Source organism: Natator depressus, chromosome 17, assembly GCF_965152275.1.
Source record: "Natator depressus isolate rNatDep1 chromosome 17, rNatDep2.hap1, whole genome shotgun sequence".
Lineage (NCBI taxonomy): Eukaryota > Metazoa > Chordata > Testudines > Cheloniidae > Natator > Natator depressus.
The window spans coordinates 324,667-350,087 of NC_134250.1; the positions used below are offsets into that span (position 1 = coordinate 324,667).

The following is a 25,421-nucleotide window of genomic DNA, read 5'->3' on the forward strand; positions in this document are numbered from 1 at the left end:
ACACTGAACAGTGCTTCTTTGAAGAAACTGAGTTAGAAATATTTATTGCAATAGTGCCTTCCTCACAGCTGTAGACAAACAGTGCAGTTTAGCAAAACTTTTCCACAACCTATGTCGCCTTATCTTCATTTGATTTATTTCTAGTAACTACAATTTCCTTTATTTCCCCTTAATATGTCTACAGAGATCAAATTGTGAGGGTTTTTTAAAAAACAATTATTTTATTTATATATTAATAAGGGATTTCCTCTAAGATCACATAAGCAGTCATTGGTGCCCTAGCTTTTCTCCTGAAAAGACTAGCAAATGGAAATCATACACTTCCTTAAAGTGCCTCAGTTGCTTGGTTCAGAGGGAAGAGAACATATCTGAGAAACTTTACAGAGAGCTTAATATCTTAGTCAAGTCCCAATTTAAGTTTTACACCCATTTTCTGTATTTCTTTGTCTATTACTGCCAATTACCCATAGTGGTTTGTAAACAGAAGCTTTCTCCATTCACTGGCAAGTCCACAGTCCAGTGCTTGTGACATCACAATTTATCCCCCCAGAAGCCATTATGTTAAAAATACTGGCCTGTAGCAAAAATAAAGTCAGACTCATTTAAACTCTTTCCCTTTGTATTTGCCAGTGAAGGGAAGAATTTTGGTTTCTGGTATGTTGTTCTGTATCTAAACAAGTACAGCAGATTTCACTCTCTACATTAAAAATTAAGAAACAGGCCTTTTTTAATTAGAAAAAAACCTGTTAAATAGTCAAACAATGTTCTGTTCTACTGTCTGAAATGACCAGTTCCAAAGTTTAAAAAGTAGAAAATCAGCTTTTCTTCTTTACTCCATGTGACTATGCAAAGTTGGTAATTAGTATAACTCCTTGCTAATGAGCTGGGACAGTCATTACATGCTTCAGTAATTACAAGCCATTATATAAACTTTCAAGGGCTTTTATTTTTTTTAAAAAAGATCTAATCATGGATTTCAGCAGGTCATGAGATCTAATCTCTTCTCTAGGAAGGGGAATAGCAGGTCCATATATTACTACAGTCATAAGGTTAATTCTCACTGCTGACACAAACCACTAAGCTCCATTAGTAATATCCACTAATATTGTAGCTGCTGCATAAAACTAAGCAGTTTTCTGCAGTGAAACAGCAACTAGTATGAATGTGGGAGGTCTTCAGAACACAAACATACACCACCCCCTGAAGCCTGGAAGAGCTGGCTCAACAAAGTGCATGAAGACAGAGGAAGATAATGGGTGAAAGAAAGAAGATGACCCCTGTCACAGATCCACAGTTTTTAAACAGTCTCTTGGAGGAGCCTCTTTAGGGTGCCAGACCCCCAAGTGGTCCCACTCTTCCTTCAGGGTAGGCCACACAGGCTCACCACATCCTAGATTGAGTGACTAGGTTCCAGCATTCCTGCTTTACACTTTGAGCTCTGCTCAGAAAATCTAACCAAGATAGACTCCCGATAGAGACTTGTATACTCTTCTGAGACGAATGCAACCCAGCCAGTATTTGCAGTCACAACCCAAACAGAACACAGCATTCAGAGTCCTTAGGTTAGTACAAAGAAATAAAAGTTAAAGCACAGTCCATTCTGGTCAAGTCACAATTGACCAGTCAAGCTGTAGTGAACTCCATTTTCAGGCTCTAGTTCTCTCTGACTTTCTTCCTCAGGGTATGCCTAAACTTAAACCACAGCAGTTGGGCCACTGTAGCACTTCAATGTAGACTCTACCGATGCCAACTGGAGAGGTTTCCAGTGGCGCAGGTAATCCATCTCCCAAGAGGTGATAGCTACGTCAACTACAGAATTCTCCCATTGATCGAGATTAGGGATGGGGATTAGGTCGATCTGATTGCACTGCTCATGGGGATTTGTCACACCCCTGAGCAACATAGTTATCCCGACCTAATTTTGTACTGGCAACCCGCGGCTTAGACTACCCGGAGAGCAAACAATTCTTCTCCCCACCCCGCACTGAGAAGCAATGCAAAGTAGGGGGAAACTCAGGCACACAGATACTTCACAAAAATAATACAAAAAAATTCCCACTTTGTCACAATCCCCAAATTCTGGAGCCCAATCCAAAACTCACTTACCTGAGATTCTTCATGATCTCTAAATCAATTGGCTAGGCCGGGCCCCTGGGTTCAATCCTCACCCACCCCAAAGACCTGCTGAGAAAGTAGGAGCTCTTGTCAGGAAATGGGTATGTCAACAGGATGAGTGCCAGGAACTAACAGCCCAGTGGGATCCCAGTATGCCCTCTCACAAACAAAAAAGGGAGTTGGGTCCCCTTCCTTACACATACATATACAAAAGAAGAGGTATCCCTGGGCCCCAACCCTCCCCCCCAACAGTATACCAGAGGGGAGGCCCTGAGGCACTGCATCCCCCCCGAATACCCAAATATATGTATTTATTTACATGGGGGTGTCCCTGAGTAATACCTCCTCCCCCCCCACACACAGAGAGTATCACTTCCCCCAAGGTATATACACACCCAGGGGGACAGTTGTCCCCAGGCCACCTGCATGCATGGGAGATGGGAGGGGGGGGGTCATCCACAGGCCACACCCCCCAAGTACTTGGGGGGGGAAATGAGCGTCATTCGCAGGCCCCCACACCACATCCCTACATGCTCAGACAGGGGTGTTCCCTAGCCTCTCCACACACCCCCAGCTCACACACCTAAGGGTTTACTTCCTAGTCCGCCCGCTGCTCCCCGCCCCGCACCCTACGGGGGGGGGGGGAAGGGTTCCCAGCCCACTGCTCCCCCCTCCGCTCACCTCCTCCCCCCCGGGGGGGGGGAGAGGCCCTAGCCCGCTGCTCCCCCCCGCACACACCCAGGGGGATGGTCCCTAGCCCGCTGCTCCCCACACACACCCGGGGGGTCCCGACGCCGTCGGCCCTTCTCGAGCGGCGGGGCCAAGTCCCTTGTGGGGAGGGCGCCCTGTGCCAAGGCCGGGCCTGTCCGGGCGCCTGATCCCCGGCAGCGGGGCGCAGCGACAGCCGCCCCGGTCGGACGCTTTCAGGCCAGCTCGGCCTTCGACCCGCCGCACCGGTGGGCGGGGCTCGCGCCCCGGATCGCCTCAGGGCGGTGTCGCTCATGGCAACGCGGCCTGCGATGGGCCCTGCCCACCTCCCCCACCCTGCGCCGATAGGCCCACGTGACGGCGGGGGGGGGGCCGCTGTCTGCCAATGGGAAGGTGAGGGGCGGGCTTCCCTGAAGACGGGCGCGGGTGGGGTCCGTGCAGAGCGGGGGGAGTGAAGATCAGGTGACACAAACGGAGGTGGACGGGGCGGGCAAACCTTTTGGCCTGAGCGTCACAGCGGGTTTCCAAAATTGTACAGAGGGCCGGTTAAGGGAGTGTGCCCCCCCAAACAGCCAGGCGCGGACCCCGCCCCCATCCGACCGCCCTGCTTCTGGGCCCCTGAGAGCCCCCCGGGCCCCTGCCCCATCCAACGCCTCTGGTCCCTGAAAGAGCAGGAGGACGTGTGGCACCTCAGAGACCAGCCAACTTATGGGAGCATAAGCTCGCTTCAGCTGTAGCTCACGAAAGCTCATGCTCAAATAAATTGGTTAGTCTCTAAGGTGCCACAAGTCCTCCTTTTCTTTTTGTGCTGCTACTCTGAAATCTGTTCCCTGAGGGACCCCCCAGGACCCCGCTGCATCCACACACCCCCTTCCCTTGACTGGCCCCTGCCGCCCCACCCAAACCCCTGCCGCTTCCTGACTGCCCCCCCAACCCCCCTCTTCCCTGCTCTGACAGCCCCGACCCCTGAACGCCCCTGCCCCCTTCCCACGCTGCCTGGAGCACTGGTGGCGCTACAGCTGCTGCAGCTCTGCAACTGCGCTGCCCGACCGCCCAGAGCACTGCGCTGAGCCTGCGGGGGATGGCCTCCCGGGCCAGGAGCTCAGGGGCCAGGCAGGAGTGTCCTGGGGCCGGATGTTGCCCACGGGCCGTAGTTTGCTATCTGGTCACCCTGAGGTGGGCAAATAGGAAAAATCAAGAGAGAGTGTGGGGGGTAATAGGCACCTATATAAGAAAAATCTCCAAGTATCAGGACTGTACCTATAAAATTGGGACATCTAGTCACCCTCCGTGCACATGACGGGGGGAGTAGCTTGCAGAACTCTCTGCCACTTGACAGCAAGGATTGCAAGTCTCTCCACCCCCACTACAGCCAGCGGATATTGGTACAAGGGTCCAGGGTAGGATGACCAGACAGCAAGTGTAAAAAGTCAGAACAGAGTGTGGGGAGATAATAGGTGCTATATAAGAAAAAGCCCCCAAAATCAGGACTGCCCTATAAAATCAGGACATCTGGTCACCCTAGTCCAGGGGCTCAAACTGCTCCCTTCCTCTGCCACAACTAGCAACAGCTCCTATCCACAGAGGACTGGGGGCTAGATGGGCTGCTGGTCTCAGGGAGTCCAGATAGCCCCCACAGTCCAAGCCACACTGAGGAGAATAGAACAAGCCTACAGTGACAGAGGGCAGAAGTGGTGTAGGAAGACCACTGTAGTATTTTTCTGCATTACAAACTCTGCTTGTTAGTCCTCCTGAAAAACACAGCTTCTGTCAGCACAGCACAGTGCAGGAGCCATAGGCAGACTAGAGAGGAAGGGCTTTAGTCCCCACCAAGAGCCTCCACCCCAGCTGGGAATCATGGCTTGGCAGCATATTTCTCCATTTAAAATAGACAGGAAGAGCTTGCACTGCCCTCAGGGCCGGCTCCAGGCACCAGCGAACCAAGCAGGTGCCTGGGGCAGCAAATGTAAAGGGCAGCAGGACATCGGGCTCTGGGGCAGCAATCCACTCTCGGCGGGAATTCGGCGGCGGGGACGCAACTCTTCTTCGGTCGCTGGCAGCAATTCGGCGGCCACACCATCACTCCGCCTCTGTGTTCGGCGGGCAGAATTCTGCCTCCCCATTTGACAGCAAGTTGGTTTTTTTGCTGCTTGGGGCTGCAAAGAACACTGGAGCCGGCCCTGGCTGCCCTCCTTTTTTCGGAAAAAAATTCCTTGAGTAACACATCTTCAAACCCCAGACAGGACACCCCACCACAAACCTGTCTCCCTTTTCCAAAGACCCCAGCTCAAGTCTGAGGATAGAGCTGCCACGTGTGCAGGGGTAGGGCTAGAACACCCAGAATATTCACAGAAAGAAAGAGTGGCCCAGGCCCAACCCACAGCAAGAAAACTGGCCTGTGAAAAACAACATGAATAACCCCCAAGTGACATATGGTCACTCTAGAACTGACAGAACCCCTACTTTAATGTAATTTTCATGCTGCCCTTACTCCCTCTCAAATATGCACTACACCAAGATTAATATTAAAGACCAGCAAGATGTTCACATAATGGACTTAAGTAATCATATAATATTTTTACCTATGTCTTCTCTCTCCACTTGTTTGCTGCATTACAGCTAATATTAGATTGTAAATACAGGTAACATGGTCAGATTCTTATCTTACATCAGTTTTACAACAGAGTAATTCCACTGGCTTCAGTGGAGTTACTCCTGATTTACATTAGTGTGAGATCAGAATCAGGCCTTGTTTGTTCTGTAAGGAATGCAGAAAACTGTAGGTCCTCTACACATAATTCTATAATCACTAAAAGATTTTACACGATAGCATATATGTATGTGGAATACTAGACACACAAGGTATAAAACAGACAACAGACTCCAAAAAGCTCTGTCTAAGATTTTATTAGATTTGTTTCCAATATGCCTGTATTGGAAGATTAGGAGACAAAAGGCACAAACTCACATTAAAGAAACAACAAGATAATCTAATAAATTCTACAAAGTGTATGTTGTAAAAGAAATAGCACTATGAACCAATCAAAACTTGTCAGGGAGTCCCAGCAGGGGCTATAGGAGGATAAACCCAGAAAGGTGCAAGTGTGCTTGGAGTTCAGAGTGTCACTATGGCCTCCTCCATCAGGTAAACTCCAGCTAAAACATCCCAGCCCATAGGCCTCTCCACCAAGGCACCTGCTTCCGATGAAAACTGCAGTGTTTAAAATCCAACCAGGACACCCGGTTTGGACCTGAAGAGAATGTGACAGCACAAGGATCCCCCTAGAACAAACAAACATCTGATCATTAACCCCTCCAGGAGCCAGCAGGTTTTGGGTTCTTGCCAAAGCCAAATGCAAGAGATATACACAGCACACTAACACAATCAGTGAAGATTGTTACATTTTGCCATGCTCTCACTAGTGGGAACCAAGGATCAAGACTGCCCTTGAGAGAGGTCTCTACAGGATCTCTCTATCCCAGCTTTGAGGAAAACTTTCACTCTGGATAAACATGAATTTTTTTTTAAATCATGTATTTAGCTTGCAGTTTCCTGCATTTTTTCCTGGTAATTACTGCTAATCAGGAAAGCTTTGTGTTTAAATACGAGCTTTCACCCTCATACACAATCTGTTTCTGATCCCGTCTTTAGAATCTGTTTCCATGGAGATGAAATGTCAGCTAGAAAACCTCTTGGATAAAAACACAAGTATCTAAGAACAATCGTGTTATATATTCTCAAGTTTTCCCCAAGTTAAGAATCCCTCCTTAAACTCTGCTACTGACAAGATGTTAACAAATCAATGTGTTAATTCTCAATTAAAATATTCTAGATTGAGGGAACTCTAGTAAGGGGCGTACACTCCTGGACTCTGCTTCTCAAACCCCTAGAGAAATAGTGCCACAAACAACTTTCCTGGTCCCAAATAGTCTTGAAGATTAAGGTTTAATATCTTAGACTATTATTTAATAATGAGCTGGTTTTACTTCTACCTCATGAGTATGCTAAAATCCACATCCCAAAAACCCTCTGAGGTCACTGAGAAGGATCAGCCAGAGTTATCAGTACAATTCAGAGCTTATTGCACTTAGACATCTGTAAGGCAAAAGAACAGATTTACCAAAAAAAAAAAAAAAAAATGGGGGGGGAGAGAATAAACTGCCTATTGACTGAAAACCAGCCTCTTCCTCCAGAGCAAGCCCTGTGCATCTTTCCCCTGCACCGAAAACAATTCACCCCTGCACTTTCATTCAGCATGGCATGGGATTGATTCAGAAACTATTAGCTGATGGAGGTTTGTAAGAGGCTGAGTACAAACCGGGCATACTGCATGAAGCATTACTCAAAAAAACGAACCCCCCCTCAAAAAAAAAAAAAAAAACTGTGTGGAGGTGGAAATGGTAACATCACAGCTGCCTTTGGCATTTACATTTCACTTCACTTCACCCCAATACAGATAAAGGGAATGAAGTTTGATTACACAGCTGCTGGCGGAAGCAAGCCAAACACTGGCCTCTACCAATCAGCCAGGAAAGCCCTTGTTTCTCCTAGTCATGTTTCCTCAAGTATTTAATAAAGTAGTGTTTGTTTGATTCGTCCAGCTTATTTGATTGTCTAAAGCTGAGATACCACCATAAGGACACAGACTAAGAATGAGTCCTAGAGCTGTTTTCTGACACTCAGCAACATCCTTTGCAACCCTAGGAAATTGCAATTGTCTTGTGCAGAGATTGCTTGGTCTTACATTTTGCCTTTTTACAGCATAGAAAGGCAAACTAAGTTCTAGCAATTTTGTAATGGGGAGTATGCAGAGAAGTATTATTGCTGAACAGCAGCACAGATCCAGGCATCTGAGCGTGATTGGATATGGAGATTATTTATGCCTATCAGCATCACAAAATTCTGCTTGTCCTGGGACACTCATTTTCTTTTGATGGGCAAACAAAATAGCGTTAGTTTTACAAATATGAGCAATCATAATAAAGGGCAGTCCAGTAGATTGTGAGATTCATCAGGTAAGTTATCATAACAATTTTAAAAGGCTGATTTGTACACACAACTATAGAACACCAACATAGTTCCAAGGGCCAAAGGAAAGACGCATATCTAGACAAAAGATGCATTCAAGGTCTCAGCATTCGCACACAAAAGGATACCTGCTGTTCAGTCCCTTTAAGTTGTGTGTGTTTAGACAGACCAAGTAATGCTGTTGCAGTAGCCACGTATGATGGTATCTTAACAGCAGACTTGACCGTGGCAACACAGGTGTGTATTGGAGCCTGTATGTCAGTAACATCATTACCGTGGGAGCAAAAGTCAGAGCCTAGAATTCTGTGGAATAGTTTTGCACTCAAATAAATACTGACAATTCCCCTCTCCATAAATGGACACTCAGAATGGTGAAGGGCTTGGACAGGACAAAGGCAGCAGTTTATCCCAGTTTTGAAAACAAAATAAATCTAAAATCACCACATCACAAGTCTAATTCAGCTAAAAATGCCACTTGGAAATCAAACAGGGACACATGGAAATTGGTCTGAACACAATGAAAAAAGGAGGGAGGAGTCATAAATACAGCAATCTATAAGTCACACGTCTCCAAGGAGCTGCCTCCTTCACACACGTGCTAACATTGGAGTGCTTAGTACCAGACTGTCTATTTGCTCACAATATTAAAGGGCATCTAGAATTAGCTATGGGAGATTTAAAATCGCCTGCTGATTGGATATAGAAAGGCTTGATCCAGAGATGGTCCATTGGTCAAGAGGGTGGAGTCTCTGGGCCTTCCTGCTGACTGTCTTGCAAACTAGGAGAAAGACAACAGGAAAACATTTTAAAACCATTTCTGAAATTAAATGTGCCAGTAAAGGTGCAATATTGACAACCCTGAAGGAAAAGACCTTCATTTAGCCACAGACTGAACCCAGCATAAGCAGTAGCAGGACAGACTACTCCATTCTGTCCCATCAACAAGCCTGACCTAACCTAGCGCAGAGTTCAATCCAGAGTCTATCTGCAAATACTGCCAAAGAGGACAATTTATAATATAGTTATCTAGCACGTTCCATCCCAAAAGACCTGTGGGACAAGGCCACTAACTCATTTCCAGATGGGATGGGGTAGGTATGGAAGAGGGAGAAGCAGAGTATGGGGTTAGGTAAAGGACAGGAACTGAATTCAACTAGCAACTCAATCGGGGGCTAATGGAAGGGAAGAGGGAGATGGAAGTTGGAGCTGCCACCAGAAGCCCGGAGACTGAGCCTGCAACTCCCAGATCAGCAAACAGGTAGTATGGCAAGGAAACAGGAGAACATTCAAGGCAGTGACAGCAGAAGAGGGAATGCAGGGCCACCAGGGCTCAGTGCCACACCCCACCATTGGTAACCCTTCGAAACGTAGCTAAAATGGGGGAGCCACACTACACCAGAAATTCCTCTGAGAATGGAAACCTTTCCTTCCTTCCCCTCACTAACCCGCACCTTAGAAAGAGTGTACAAAACAAAAAAACTTACCCAAAAACTTTATTAAAGCAAACAAAGAAAAAATTGTGGAATTAATATGATGCGAGAACATCTCTTCACTTTGCTTTTACATTCTTATCCCTTTCCCTGAAACTGGGTCTGTCTTGTCTATTTTGATTGTTTGCTCATCAAGGCACAGACCATTTTCTACTCTACATGTGTACAATACCCATCACGATATTGGGCAAAGGGAGGTGGACGATTTTGAGAAGCGGTGTATCAAGGAGGCAGGGTAAGAAGTTAGGTTCATTATGTTAAGGAATGAAGGGGAAGGGCTCATAGGAAAAGAATGGCAAAGCTATGATTTTAGTTGGCTTGAATTTTTAAAATTAAATTAAGATGATTTGGATGGATTGGAACAGAATAGGCTGGAACAGAACTAATACTGTCGCCAAAGAAATCGGGAACAATTTAAATATTAACAAAGAGTGAGATTAAGAAGATATGCCTATCATTTTACTGCCCATTTGGCTTGCATGTTGAACACCTTTCCCTTTGTCTATCTTACCTTTTTAGACTGTATGCTCTTTGGGGAAGGTACTACATCTTGCTCTGTTTACAAAGCACAGAGCACACTGTGGGAGCTACTGCGATCTAGATAAATAATGTACAGGCAGCTTCTATAACCTTCTACACTTTTTCCTCTTGATCAGTAGTGCCTTTCAGACATTTAGCTTCCACCATTTCCCCACTAATATTGCTGTAGTCATGGATAAAAACATTGCTTCCTATCCTACATCCACTCAAGTTTGCTTCATGTCAACAGTGCAGAAGTATAAAAAAAAGTTGTCCCCATTACCTGTACATTGCCTAGAACACTGGCACGAAGTCTGGCCAACAAGGAAAAATTGAAACATGCAAATACTTTGGTTCCAAGGATCAAAGCACTACAGTCAGCATGTCCACAGTGATGCACACAGAGACAAGACAAAAACAGAAGCTTAAAGAAACTTCATCTATATCTTCCTTCTCTGTCCTGTGACCTATGGATGTTGCCCCAGGCCTTTGCCCATTGATGAACATTGTTGCTGGGCACAATCCAGGCCAATACACCCTCAAATGTCCAAAGGGCAGGGCTGCTAGACTCAAGCTCATTTATTAATTATTTGAGACTATTGAAAAGGCCTCTAACAGGGTACGCAAAGTGATGGGTACATTACACAGAAATGAGGCATCAGTGTAACTTTGTGTTTACTGTTCTAATATGATGCTTTCCTTAACACTTTCCTTGTGCTCACAAACAGTTTCAAATAATTCTGAAACAAGACAGTAAATTCAGTTGGCAAGGTGAAAAGTGTATTCATTATCAGGCAAAATGAGCAGCTCTACAGATTTCTGACTTGCACAATTTCTGTACTGACTCCTTGCTAACCTGAATCAATTTGATTTTTGCTCTAAATAGCACTGAATGCCAAAACAAAGCGTGTGACAGATACTCTGGGTACATACAGTGCACAAGGAGGAAGCCACGTTAGTCATCTGCAGCTGTCATTCCTTTCACAGGATCTTTTTCTCTCATCTGAAAGTAAGCAAGCATCTTTAGCTATTTGTTCCAACACATGTTGGTAATCGGCTTCTCTGTCAGCTCCACATCAAAAAAAGGGTGTGAAGGTGGGAGTTTCTTGGCCTCAGAGGTAAAGTCTCACATCCCTGACAACTGTCCTAACGTAAAGCAGTTTGTAAAAAAAAAAAAAAAAAAAAAAAAAAAAAAAAAAGAAGAAGCTGTGCAGGCCCCGGAACCATTTCTGGCAAAGCTGCAGCTCCTTTTAGGGCTCTGTTACCCAAAGAGCAAAAGGCACAGGGCACTACAATCAAGTACATTTTGAAGTGTGAAAAAATTACAAAGAATATTCATTGCGAGAGCATGGAAACTCCAGCACCAAACCTACATTTCTCAAAGCAGGGCTTTTTTTTTTTTTTTTTTTTAAATAAATAAAACCACACACACAAACACCCCATACCCAGAGACTGATTTTGCTGATAACTTACTGAGACTCATTGAGCTGAATACTCATTAGGGTAACGAGTAAGAAGATATCTTAATTTATTTTAAAATAGTCAGTAACAGATCTTCTAAATTACCAATGAAACCAATAAAAAAGTTGTTCCAGAGCAATATAAGGAGTCTGTGCTAACTAGGAAGGCAGAACTCAAAAAGTCAGATCCAACCACCTAAACCACCAGAAGCAGTATGACCTGTGTGGTAAGCGAGCGTATTGCATGGCAAGGGGGCAGACCTTCTTTCCCCACCCCATAGTAGGTTTAGAATACAGATACTGCCTCACAGCCCACACCTGCTCTCCTCCCCACTTACCTCATCCAGCTGTTTCTTGGTCTCCTCCTCCATCCTGCGAATGTCCTCCATAGTCAGATCAACCCACTTATCAAGCCAGCAAAACAACTGCCGGTGGAAATTTGTGAAAAGACGTTTCTCTTGCTGCAAAAACAAAGGTGAGGGAACAAACAACTTAAAGCTCAGGAAAAAGAATCCCAACAATTCAGCATGCAGAACAATATGTTTACAGTTAGTTAACGTGCACTGTCATAAAGATGTGTGCACTGGGAATTGCTACAGGTCTAACCTCAGTGCTTGCCATTTTGTTTTATAGGGAAATGGGATCACTTTGCCAAGCATAGGAAAGCTACAGAGGGAAAAAGAAAAAACCCAACTATTTCTGGTTCATTATAATTGAAATGCCCTTGCCAGAGAAACCATGGATGCTGTCATTCAGTGTTCGAGATTTTTAAACTGGACCATTTTGGGTTCTTGCATATAGCCTGGGCTATGCAATAAGGTTTTCAGTGGAATTGGCTCAGCAGTCTCTTGAGACTACGTAATAGGCTTAAAAGAGAAGGAATTAATAATTAGAGTTAGTGATTTGACATCTGTGATTCCTCTTGTTTAATTTGAAAGTCCATCAGCAGTGTCAGATTAAAGAATTTTGGGGCCCTGTGCATTAAGAGAACTCTCCCCCCTCCCCCCACCTCACACACACCTTACCTGCCTCCAGTGGGGTCGGGTCCTGCCTTTGGGGGTGGGAGGCCCTGGTGGATGGATTGTTGGGTCCTTCCCCCTGGGCAGAGGGGGAGGGGGTGCTGGAGAAGAAGCCCACCCCACACTCATCCTGCAGCAGCACCAGTCCAGTAGACTTGGCTCGGCTCCCCCCTCTGATCCATTAGCGCTCGCTACAGAATCCAGACAGGGCCCTCCACCTACAATGCCCCACCTCCTTCCAGGCCCTGGGTTGGTGTTTTTTTGTTTGTTTGGGGGCGCGGGGAGGGGGGTGCTCTGCACAAGATGGGGATCGTGCACATAGTACACATTGACTAATCCAGGCCTGCCCATCAGATCATTTCCATTCCTGGTGTAAGAGGCAACTGTTCAGTCATTTTGCCTTTATGTTCTATTCCTTTCCCTTATTCTCTGCTGTGTCTATTTAGATTGTAAGCTCTTCAGGACAGGGATGTTATTGCGTTTGTTAGGTATCACGCCCACTTTGGGTTCTTGATAAACAAGCAGCACTGAAGAACAGCATTGACTCTCCCTCATCTACCTTCCTGCATGGCTGCTGCACCTGGAGACTGACAATTCCTGCCAAAGTCAACGGAAACATAACGTAATCACCCAATGTCTTGAATCCCCAAAGAAATGCATCTTTTCCAAGTGCCCCATCCAGTGACCTGCAGCTGAATTTTCATTCATGAGGCTAGGACAGTGCAATCCATTCCTTACATAAAGAGGTAAACGCCTCAGTTTGATTGGACCTTTGTGTGTGAGAGAAATTAAGAGTTCCAGGTTTGTTTTTTAAACAACAACATTGGTTTCAAGGAAGGAGTTATGACCTGGGCTTCAGGACTAGCAGGGCAGGTCAGGGCACGGCAGGAGAATCATACTAAACACGCTATTGAAGTAGAAGTGTGGGATTTTTTAACTCATCCTTAACCAGTTACAAGCACCTGAGGTTATTTTAACTGAAAGGCTCGAGTTATTTATTATGTATTATCCAGCAACATCCAAGATGAGTTAGCTGCTGTGCTTGCACATGCACCCACACATTATCTGAAAGACAAGACACTGATGAAGAGTACAACGTAAGGCGCTCCTTTGTTCACAGTTTGTTTGTTTTTTAATTAACAGTTGCAATCCCCTGGCAAGTCAAGTCATTCTCAAAACCAGAACCAAATTTTTTGGACAAAAGTGTGGTTTATGGAACCTAATTATCCAAAGGAACCCCAGACACTAAACCAGGGGTGGGCGAACTTTCTGGCCTGAGGGCCACATCTGGGTGGGAAAATTATATGCAGGACCAAGAATGGAGGGCTGGGGCAGGGGGTTGGGGTGCAGGAGGGGTGCAGGGTGCAGGAGGGGGCTCAGGACAGGGGATTGGAGGCTCAGGGCAGGGGGTTGGGGTGCAGAAGGAGGTGCTGGGCAGGAGGTTAGGGGTGCAGACTCTGGCCCGGCACCACTTACCTTGAGTGGCTCCGGGGTGGCAGCAGCACGCAGCGGGGCTAAGGCAGGCGCCCTGACCCCGCACTGCTCCCAGAAGTTGCCAGCATGTCTGGCAGTGGCTCCTGGGGGTAGGGTTGGGCAGGAAGCTCCACTACATGCTTCTCTCACCTGTGGGTACCACCCCTGAAGCGCCCATTGGCTGTGGTTCCCTGTTCCTGGCCAATGGGAGCTGCGGGGGGCGGTGCCTGCAGGCAAGGGCAGCATATGGAGCAGGGACATGGTGCCGGCCACTTCCAGGAGCGGCATGGAGCCAGGGAGGGCAGGGAGCCTGCTTTAGTCCCACTGCGCCATGGAGCTCACAATCCCACGGGCCGGATTAAAAGCCCTGATGGGCCAGCTCTGGCCTGTGGGCCATAGTTTGCCCTCCCCTGCACTAAGGCAATGGAGACACTAAGGCCTTACAAACATACATTATTAGGCCCCGCCCCTACTCTGTCTATTCCCTCCAAGGCCCCACCCACTGCTCACACAGAGGAAGAGGAAGTAGAGATGAGCAAACAGGGGGTGAGGAGGAAAGGCCTGAGCAGCGAGTGGGGCCTCGGAGGGAAGAGGTCAAGTGCAGGCGGGGCCTTGGGGTGGGGTTGGGGAGTGGGGCCACGGTGACATTGAAAACCCGATATTGACCAGGTTCACTTACCTTCTGTATAAAGTTCTCAACTTTATTTTGCAGACCCCACCACTTGAACTTGACTGTTACCAGTTTGTAAGCACACATGTACGGACAATCTGTCTGTTTCCCCAGCTCTTTCTGCAAAGAGATAAGGATGTTCATATGATGAGCTGAAATCAGAAACTCTGTAGGAACCTTTTTCTAGGACAGGACCCCCAGAACTAGTAGCCCACTCGTTCAGTACGCATATATAAGACCCTCCACTGACAGATGAAAACACTTCCTCCCTTGTTTACACAAATTAACACCCCAACCTCCATAAGCCTGACCCATCCCGACAACCACACTCCAGTCACAAAAACAGTAATGATGTGCTGAGGTCTGTGATCCACACCTTCCAGTTGGGGCCCAGAGGACCACGTCCAGTCTTGACAGATTTAAATTTTGCTGGGTCTTCTTCCTGCTTGTAATCCTGTTGTAAATATAAACATGTTTAGCCATAAGAAACAGATCTTGGAGGACAGGTTAGTGTCTAGAGTAACTCTAAGATCTCCTCAAGACCCACTTTTTCCATGAAGCCTTTAAGAAACTGGCCAAGAGGAAAAAAAATTCACTTCCCCATGCTGTACATTAACCCTAGTATTATAAAATTGATGTTACTTTTGTTACCCCACCAAATCCACTGGTACATTGTGTCTGATACTAGTTTGTAAGCTTTTCAGGACAGGGTTCACATTATCACCTATATTGGGAAGCGACTAGAACACATGGCTCTTGTAAGAAATAACGTACATAGCACTCTAAGGCAGAGATACCTTGTGTATTTCTAAACATCAATATTGGTCAGTGCTATAAAAACAGCATCACCACAGTACTCGTGTCAGAATGCACTCCTACACTTCCCTGCATCATAGAGAATATGAAGACACTTTGTTTAAATCCTTATTTTCAAGGCCAATCTTCCAAAATAATTGCTTTGGGATTCAAGTTCCTTATTACTCAGACGAGAGATTAATTTAGAAACTCTAACCCCAAATTTATTTGTTTTTAAATCCCACGATTTTTTGGGGGGACCAATTAATTTTAAGCACTTGGTTTTGCCAATACTCACAATGAGACTTTAATTGCAAAAAAGCCATGAAATTCAGATTTTAAGTAGATTTAGTGGCAGAAGAGCGATTGAGATGTGGCACCTTCTTACTGAGACTTGTTTGTTGTGCATATTATAAGTAATAGCTACAGACTTTGGTGACCAAAAAAGCCTTTACTCCTGGCATCATTGTAGAGCCAATACAGTGTGGGAGAGCAAGCTGAATTGTTCTGGAGCAACAGACTAGTCCAGTTCCATTCAGAGATCCAAACTGTGCCCTGATTTACACCAGTGTAACCCCATTGGAGATATGGAATTAAACTGGTATCACTCAAATCTGGGTTTTGCAGTCAGTTTATTACTAGAAATAATGCAGAAACCACAATAAAACTTCAGTTGCATTCTGATGCCAGGCTAAATTAGAGAAAATACCTTTCTTTACTCCAGTTAAGTAAGTTTGACTTGAAAGGATTGAGTCACTAAACGGGGAACCCCACCATGCCATCTTTACAGATACTTTTCATTGCAGAACTGAACCTTAGGTTCCTACAGTGACTAACTCTTCCTGCAATAGGATATTAATTACATGATCACACAGTCCAAATATAATAATAAAACACGCAATGTCTGTGCATCTAAGTTACAGGAAGAAGGCAGTTTAAACAAGATAATGCAACTTATTTAATGTCTTACTGATGCAGCACAGAAAAAAGTGTAGTTATTTTTTATTCTATTGCTTTCTGAATAGCATGTCACCAACAGTGTTGGAACCTTGTAGTACACTAGATTTAATCAGCATATTAGTAAAACTTTAGGCTTGATATTGAGGTGGAGCATTATCTGGATTCAGATATTGAGTTTCCTTATTTATACAATCACAGAGACCTGTTATAGTAGAGTTAGTTTAAAAGTGAGGATCAGGAAACCTAGTGGTAAGCATTGCACATGGTTTGGATTCTTGTCTTTCTGGATTTATTTGACATGGTATATACCATATGTATGGTATACACCATTAGAAAGCAAGTGAGAGAAAGGAAAGTAATAGGAAGAGGTTTAAAGTGCATAAACTTGGGAAACATTTCGAAAAATGTGAATTTAATGTTCACAACCATAAATTACCACCCTTTGGCATCACAGCCATGAAACAAATCACTAGCTGCCAGTAGTATTTGGGCTAGTTTGGACCCCTTACCACTCCAACACACATTTTTGGAAAAAAAGGAGTACATGGATCAATGTGTTTTAAGAACAGTCTCTTCCCTCCCTCGCGCCCCCCCCCATGCAGTTCTCTTCTCTTGCTCAACATCACTCATATTTCAAAATATCCAGATAAATGTGCCTCAAACACATGTTCAAAGAATGCTTTGCATCTGTAATTTCATGCCTCAGATGTGACATGTAATTTCTGGGAATTACACTTGGAAGGTATGTGGGAATTATGAATTTTTTTTCTGCTGGGTACCACAGTGTGTGTGTGTGTTTGTACACATACACTACTGATATGTAGATACAAGCTATAATTCCATGGAAGGGTTCTGGTGCCTAGACAAGTCACAAAGGCAGAGCTCATGGAGATTTGCTGCAAGAACCTGAGATGGAATTGACTTATTACTGCAATTTAAAGGCCCTAAAGATCTGAATAGTGTGTCCATTTCAGACTATTGCATGTGTTATACTGAAACAAAAGCAACTTAATTCCCTTTAAAAGGTGAAGATACTGAAAAAAAGTTAATGTGAGGCATATAGCACCAGCCACCCAACCCCATAACCTTATTTTGTGAATTTCTTCCAGTCTCGCCTGTCCTCTTCTCCATTGTCTACTTTGTGCTGCTTTGAAATCCAAGCTCTTCAAGACAAGGACAATGTCAGCCCTTGCTAAGCAAAGTACTATGGCCAACTACAATGCTATATACAGATGAACAACACTTAACTAGGCATTTCTACCAAGCCCACCTTTGTAGTATCTAAGCACTGGATACAAAATTAAGAGTTACATCAAAATTGTCCATAAAGGACTCTACTGTTCTCTACAGTTTGCTTTAGCCCTCTGCCACGTTGAGCCAGTAAGAGTTAAGCAACTAGCAGGCTGTGTGACCTGAAAACAACCCACAAGGATGTATTAGAAGAGTATTGAAATGGTAAACAGGGCTAGTCCTTGTTGAGTCATTACACAAAGTAAAACTATTTCTAAGGTGATCACTCTCCTTACAATGTGTATGATAATCAAGGTGGGCCATTTCCAGCACAAATCCAGGTCCCCCACCACCCCCCGGCACAAAACCCACTCTCCTGTTGGTAATAGCTTATCTAAAGTGATGACTCTCCTTACAATCGTTCACCTGCACATCTACCAGTGTGATATATGCCATCATGTGCAAGCAATGCCCCTCTGCCATGTACATTGGGCAAACTGGACAGTCTCTACGTAAAAGAATAAATGGACACAAATCAGATGTCAAGAATTATAACGTTCATAAACCAGTCGGAGAACACTTCAATCTCTCTGGTCACTCGATTTCTGATCTCAAAGCGACTATCCTTCAACAAAAAAAACTTCGAAAACAGACTCCAACGAGAGACTGCTGAATTGGAATTAATTTGCAAATTGGATACAATTAACTTAGGCTTGAATAGAGACTGGGAATGGTTGATTCATTATAAAAAGTAACCTATTTCCCCTTGTTTATTCCTCTTCCGCCCCCCCGTTCCTCAGACGTTCTTGTTAAACCCTGGATTTGTGCTGGAAATGGCCCACCTTAATTATCATACACATTGTAAGGAGAGTGATCACTTTAGATAAGCCATTACCAACAGGAGAGTGGGGGGGGGGGGGGCAGAGAAAACCTGGATTTGTGCTGGAAATGGCCCACCTTGATTACCATATACATTGTAAGGAGAGTGATCACTTTAGATAAGCTATTACCAGCAGGGGGGGGGGGGGAGAAAACCTTTTGTAATGATAAACACCCATTTTTTCATGGCCTGTGTGTATAAAAACATCTTCTGTATTTTCCACAGTATGCATCTGATGAAGTGAGCTGTAGCTCACGAAAGCTTATGCTCAAATAAATTGGTTAGTCTCTAAGGTGCCACAAGTACTCCTTTTCTTTTTGTGAATACAGACTAACACGGCTGTTACTCTGATACCTATATCTTGTTAGAAGTTTAACAATGTGATCTAATTAGCTTATAGACGCTAAACTTCTGTTCCGGTCTATGATATTTCATTACTGTATTCTATTGATTCAGAGATCAAAAGGAGATACTAACACGTAGTTAGAACTTGTGGTGTAATAATATCATTGTCTTTATTTCTCTTTAAAGTTTGTAGTAAGCTACCGATGAACTGTTTGAACAGTTAATTGCCTTATGCTAATAAATACAAGTAGTTAGAGATGTGTGCTTAGGAAACACAGATTTACTTCAAAGCAACAATGTACATTACTTATTCTTGATCCATGGAATGCCCTCTGTGATTATTTGCTGCCAAGAGGTTATCAGCTGAACTTCAGCTATAGAGACAGGTTTCAGAGTAGGAGCCGTGTTAGTCTGTATTCGCAAAAAGAAAAGGAGTACTAGTGGCACCTTAGTGACTAACCAAGTTATTTGAGCATAAGCTTTTGTGAAATTGGTTAGTCTCTAAGGTGCCACGAGTACTCCTTTTCTTTCAGCTATAAAGAAACTTTCGGGCCTGATCCTTACTATCTCAGATCTGCTTAAAACTTTGTCAGGGAAAGTCTAAATCACAAGACTGAGGTCTCCAGGTCTATTCTGGATTAGCCCTGCAATTCTCACGGAAGAATTTGAACAAAACTATGCACACGGACTGCCTACTGGGCTATAACCTATTGAACAGATTCTAGAAGGACTTTTACAAATCAGCAGCCTCACCATCTCTGCTATGAAACTGACATAAGAACATGATTCATATATGTATATATAATGATCTTTTAACCACAGTAACTCTTTCTTTTCTTTTTAAATAAATCTTAGATTTAGTTAATCAGGATTGGCTTTAAGCATGCATTTGGGTAAGATCTGAAGTATTCATTGACTTGGTGGGTAGTGTGTCAGATCTCACGGGATTGGTTGAGCTTTACATATGGTGAATAAGGTTTTAGGTAACCCTCACTATATCAGACTAGGCTGTCTGGGTGGGAGCCAAAGCCTGGATTGGTTAAAGGGAACTGTGTTTTTGCTTCTTGGTAACCATTAAGGTGTTACAGAAGCTGCTTGGTGAAATCTATTTATAAAATAAACCACCAGTTTTGGGGATCATCTGCCCTATGCTTTGCAGTTTGCCCTGATGAAGCATTCTCAGTGTAGCCCCTCCTGCAACCACAGTCATGCCCCCATTAAAAAGTCTCTCCTTCCCTCCTCACTTCTTGTCTGATTATCTGCAGGGTCATGCTAATTTTCAGAAATGAGGTTTGCATCAATCTTCCTTTTGTAATACTAATGCCATCACATGAAATGCTTTACCCACCAGCATACCTTGGAGAGCACTTGGTTCCGATCTGCAATGTCTATATAAACTGCTTCTACATTCTTCCATACATCTGGCTCTAGTTTATGAACCTGCAGTAGAAGTGGGAGCCAGATTTTTATTTCAAACCATCTACACATCATCCCCATGCCAAATTAGAATGGAGAACAGAGATAAAGATCTGAGCATCAAGCACCCATTAGCAGGGGGTCAGAGTTGAGGGCTTCATCAGTTAATGTTGAAACATAAAATCAGCTAAAGAAAAAAGTAATTCAGAAGTGAAGCTGCAAAACCCAACCAATTTCTGCACAAGAGCTACAAGAGTACAGTTTTAATAAGCATCCATTCCCACCCAGAGCAGGCAAAAGGGAGTCTAATCATAAGGGGCATAGTCTCCTTGCTAGCCTGACATGAGGTATGTTAATTCCAGAAATGTGAAGAGAATAACAATACTGAATTCAAAAACAGGACAAGCAACAGATCTAGCCACTTAATGCCACAAAGTTCCTCTCTGAAAGCACTTACATTCTCCTGCATTCCAAGGTCCGGTTTGTGCCAGGTTTCAATTTTGATCAGAAAGTCATCTTTCATGTACTCATTCTGCCATAAAGAAAAATTTTGGTTACCTGTTGGGATCCAAGAGACTAACATGATCTTATTGCTGATTGACTGATATATAGCAGCAAAATTATCAAACAGTTACTCCCAGACCTGGGACCAAGGTTTGAATGTAGTGACAATGTGATTTCAGATTTCTATTTGCATGTACATTTCTGAAAGTACCCATGACTGGTGGCCAGGTACAAGATTAGGTCAAAGCATAAGTTGTCCATACAAGACACTTAATAAGTCTGATACCCAGAGCATTGGAGTTTGTTACCTTTTTCATTTACAGGATGTTTTATTTTTTTAAAGAAAGGAATGAAGACCCAAAGGAGGAAGCTTGTTTAACAGAAGTAAACCAGACTGCCAAATACAGCTTTGATTAGATGACAGATGTGGAAGAAATAGGGCAGAAGTTGGCTTTTAAAAGACAAAATGTGGATCCAGAACTGGATTCAAACTGTCCTTGGAAACATGCACCTTAGGGCATGGCTACACTTGCAAGTTAGAGCAAATTAAAGCAGCTCAGTGCACTCTAACTCATGACTTGTCCACACTGGCAAGGCACATAGAGCGCTCTGACTCCACAGCTACAGAGCTCCTGGTACTCCACCTCAGCGAGTGGAATAACATTTGGTGCACCCCCGTTGGAGCGCCGCGGCGCCAGTGTGGACTCCCTGGTCTGTTAATGTGCTCTGATTGGCCTCCAGAAGCGTCCCACAATGCCTGTTCTAGCCACTCTGGTCATCACTTTGAACTCTACTGTCCTGCCCTCAGGTGACCAACCATCAGACTCGCCCTTTAAATTCTCTGGGAATTTTGAAAATCCCCTTCCTGTTTGCTCAGCCAGGCGTGGAGTGCTCTCAATGAATCTTTGCAGGTGACCATGCCTCCACGCGCCAGGTGATCCCCAGTATGGAGCAATGGTGAGGTGCTGGACTTCAGTGTTTGGGGGGAAGAAAGCTGTCCAGTCCCAGCTGCGCTCCAGCCGTAGGAATTACGATACCTTCGGGCAGATATCAACGGACATGATGAAAAGTGGCCATGACCAGGATGCAGTGCAGTGCAGGGTTAAAGCGAAGGAGCTGCAGAATGCCTACCACAAAGCCCAGAGGCAAATAGCTGCTCCGGTGCTGCCCCTGCGACCTGCCGTTTTCACAAAGAGCTGGACGCGATACTTGGGGGCGACCCCACCTCCACTCCAAGTACCACCGTGGACACTTCAGAGCACAGTCCAACACGATAGGAGGAGTAATGCGGGAGCGAGGGTGCTGAGGAGGAGGAAGACACGCTGGCATCCCTAGATGCATGCAGCCAGGACCTGTTCTCAAGCCAGGAGGAAGGTAGCCAGTCACGGCAGCCGGTGCTTAGGGAAGGACAAACACCATAGGAGGCTCCTGGTAAACGGCTTTTATTTTGGGAAGGAAGTTATTCGGTGCGGGTTTTGGGGGTGAGAAGAGTTAGGGCTGCATGCATGCCTAGATGCTCTCTCACATTGCGGTAATCCGCCTCAGTGATCTCTTCAAAGGTCTCATCCAGAACTCTTGCAATGTGCTTGTGCAGGTTTCGTGGGAGAGCCACTGTGGTCCTTGTCCCAGTCAGGCCACTGTGCCGTGAGGGGCGGGGGGACCATTGCTACACACAGGCAAGCTGCATATGGGCCAGGGCAGAAGCCGCATTGTAGTAGAAGACCCTCCCTTGCTTCCCAGGTCACCCTCAGCAGTGAGATATCTTCCAGGACAAACTCCTGGGGAAAATGTAGGGACAGTGTTCAGCATAGGGGCCCCCCTGCAGCTGTTGGCTCTCCCTAAGGCACAGAAACCCAGAGGGCAGTACAACCATGAAAGAATCAGTCCCCCTTGACCCTGTGCTTACTCACCATTTTGGGGCTTCCAGGGGTTATGTGCGCTTGCTTTGGGACGGGCAAATTATGCTATTGTGTAGACTGTGTTTGCCCTTCTTAAGTACAGGAGAATCATTGCTCTCTCTGGTGTGCACAATGCTGCCTCTGTTAAGTGTTAAATTTTGCCTTTACAGATGCAACCTTGAGATCTCAGCATCTGTGTTATCACCGGCCGAGAGGCTGCAAAGAATCAGGAAGAGGCCACATAGAACCAAAGAGGACATGCTGCATGAAGTCATGCAACACTCCCTTAATGAAAATCAAAAAGTGCAGGAGTGGCAGGAGAGTGAAAGGAGGGTCCGCCAACAGAATGCAGATCGCTGGCACCAAAAGCACAGAGTGGCTGATAAGTATCATGGAGCGCTAAGCGGACTCGATCCAGGCGCGGATAGCCATGCAGGCGGAGCACAACCACGTCCAGCCCGCCCTGCAGCCCTTGTCCCAAAACTCTTTCCCTTGTCACCTCCAACCCACTTTCCCTAACGTCCAGGTTCTTACCGCCACCAGCTGCCTCCAACACCTGTAGCTTCACCACCCAGCCCTGAAAACTACGACCCTTACCCACTGCGCTCAACCCCCATCACCATGCAGTATAGCACTCATTGCGCAGCACTCCAGACAGGAAGGCTGAGTATGATAACAGGACATACGCAAACCTGTGATTGTACCGTTCCCCACCCCAGCCCCTTGTCCTTTCTGTTTCCCACGCAGTTGTTTCTCTTTTCAATAAATGCATTTTCTTTTCATTAAATGGATTTTTTTGCTTTGAAAACATTCTTTATTACTGCATAACATAAAAGATACCTTAGCCCAGGAAAGAAAAAGGCACTGCAAGTCAGTGTATCATATGTAGCAAACACAGATTCCTACTAACATTGGAACCACTGCACTTCACTCCCATCCAGGACACCTGACATTACTGGTGGCTTTCAGCCTCAAATTGCTCCCTCAAGGCATCCCCTAATCCTTGCAGTCCCGCGCTAGGCCCCTCTAGTAGCCCTGCTCTCTGGCTGTTCAAATTCAGTCTCCAGGTGTTGAACCTCCAAGTTTCATGCCTGAGTGAATCATTCAACCCCTCCCTTCACAAATGTTATGGAGGGTATAGCACGCGGATATAACCGCAGGGATGCTGTCATCGGCCAGGTCCAGCTTCCCATACAGAGAGTGCCAGCAGCCGTTTAAACGGCCAAAAGCACACTCCATAGTCATTCTGCACCAGCTCAGCCTGTTGTTGAACTGCTTCTTGCTGCTGTCAAAGCTCCCTGAGTAGGGTTTCATGAGCCATGGCATTAAAGGGTGGGCGGGGTCTCCAAGGATCACAGTGGGCATTTCGACTTCCCCTACGGTGATCTTCTGGTCTGGGAAAAGAGTCCCGGCTTGCAGCTTCCTGAACAGGCCAGTGTTCCGAAAGATGCGTGCGTCATGCACCTCTCCTGGCCGGCCTGCGTTAATGTCAATGTAACGCCCACGGTGATCCACAAGCACCTGGAGAACCACAGAGAAATAGCCCTTCCGATTAACGTACTCGGAGGCTAGGTGGGCTGGTGCCAGAACTGGAATATGCGTCTCATCTATCGCCCCTCCTCTGTTAGGGAAACCCATTTGTGCAAAGCCATCCACAATGTCATGCACATTACCCAGAGTCACAGTTCTTCTGATCAGGATGCGATTAATGGCCCTGCAAACTTATATCAACACGATTCCAACGGCCGACTTCCCCAGTCCAAACTGGTTAGCAACCGATCGGTAGCTGTCTGGAGTTGCCAGCTTCCAGATTGCAATAGTCACCTGCTTCTCCACAGTCAGGACAGCTCTCATCATCATGTCCTTGCACCGCAGGATGGGGGCAAGCTCCTCACACAGTCCCATGCAAGTGACTTTTCTCATCCAAAAGTCCTGCAGCCACTGCTCATCATCCCAGACGTGCCTGACGATGTGATCCCACCACTCAGTGCTTGTTTCCCAAGCCCAAAAGCGGGGTTCCACGGTGGTGAGCATGTCTGTGAATGCCACAAGCAATCTCATGTCATATGCATTACCCAAGTCGATATCATCGTCGAAGTCCTCACCGTCACTTTGGATCTTAAGGAGTAACTCAAGTGCCAAACATGATGTGCTGGCAAGACTTGTCAACACATTCCTCAACAGTTCAGGCTCCATTCCTGCAGACCAAAAGGGAAGACAGAGCGCGCAGTACAAAAAATGTTGAAAGATGGTGCCAATTGTGGACAGAAGCAGAGGGATTGCTGGGATCCGAACCGATGCATCATGAGGCATTGGGACAGGACCCAGAATGCCCCACACCTCCCGCCCCCTTCCCACAAGCCACAGCGCCAGAATGGGAAGAGGTGCTCTGTGGAATAGCTGCCCACAATGCACTGCTCCCAATGCCGCTGCAAGTGCCGACACACCAGTGCGCTCGCAGCTGTCAGTGTGGACAGACTGCATCGCTTTCCCTACTGCGCTTTACAAAGGTTGGTTTAACTCAAAGCGCTCTACATTTGCAAGTGTAGCCATGCCCTTAGTGTTCAGGTAAGCACTGAAACCAGACAGTACAGTGTACAGAGCTTTCACCACAGCTACTTGAATTTCTCCTCCCTAATGAGCAAGAGACATCAGTTTCAAGCAATGACTGATATGACAGGAAAAGAAGAGCCACTATATATCCTTGGTGGGTGGTGTGGGATGAGTCAAGACTAGTGAAGCATTTGGTATATACAAGGAGTTAAGGAATTTAGAGGGCAGGTTACTCATGGGATCATGTTGCCCAAAGGCAGCAGGACTGGATAGACTTGCTCTATGTTTGCTCCACCTATCTGCCATAATGGTTTGTTCTGAAACATGTACAGTCAAATGCCATTGCAGTAAATAAAG

At 45.6% G+C, this 25,421-nt stretch overlaps 2 protein-coding genes across 7 annotated transcripts in view; both read right to left on the reverse strand.

The window, feature by feature from the left end:
* The window catches only part of INPP5K (inositol polyphosphate-5-phosphatase K), a 31,916-nt gene extending 28,809 nt beyond the window's left edge, over positions 1-3,107 (reverse strand). Inside the window, exons 1-2 of one of the 2 annotated variants that reach the window (XM_074974227.1) lie at positions 2,894-3,107; positions 2,107-2,181 (exon numbers count right to left, since the gene is read on the reverse strand). In XM_074974227.1, coding sequence (XP_074830328.1) covers positions 2,107-2,120 — 14 coding nt within the window. In that variant the 5' untranslated portion in view covers positions 2,121-2,181; positions 2,894-3,107. Of the gene's footprint in view, positions 1-2,106; positions 2,185-2,893 lie in introns of both variants that reach the window. The other variant, XM_074974226.1, reaches the window with a different exon arrangement.
* A 2,613-nt stretch (positions 3,108-5,720) lies between these two features.
* Positions 5,721-25,421, reverse strand: part of PITPNA (phosphatidylinositol transfer protein alpha) — a 45,516-nt gene continuing 25,815 nt past the window's right edge. For all 5 annotated transcript variants that reach the window (XM_074974425.1, XM_074974424.1, XM_074974426.1 and 2 more), the window contains 7 exons: positions 20,567-20,667; positions 20,050-20,133; positions 14,860-14,937; positions 14,493-14,603; positions 11,660-11,782; positions 10,795-10,864; positions 5,721-8,630 (listed from right to left, as the gene is read on the reverse strand). In XM_074974425.1, coding sequence (XP_074830526.1) covers positions 10,817-10,864; positions 11,660-11,782; positions 14,493-14,603; positions 14,860-14,937; positions 20,050-20,133; positions 20,567-20,667 — 545 coding nt within the window. In that variant the 3' untranslated portion in view covers positions 5,721-8,630; positions 10,795-10,816. The remainder of the gene's footprint in view (positions 8,631-10,794; positions 10,865-11,659; positions 11,783-14,492; positions 14,604-14,859; positions 14,938-20,049; positions 20,134-20,566; positions 20,668-25,421) is intronic.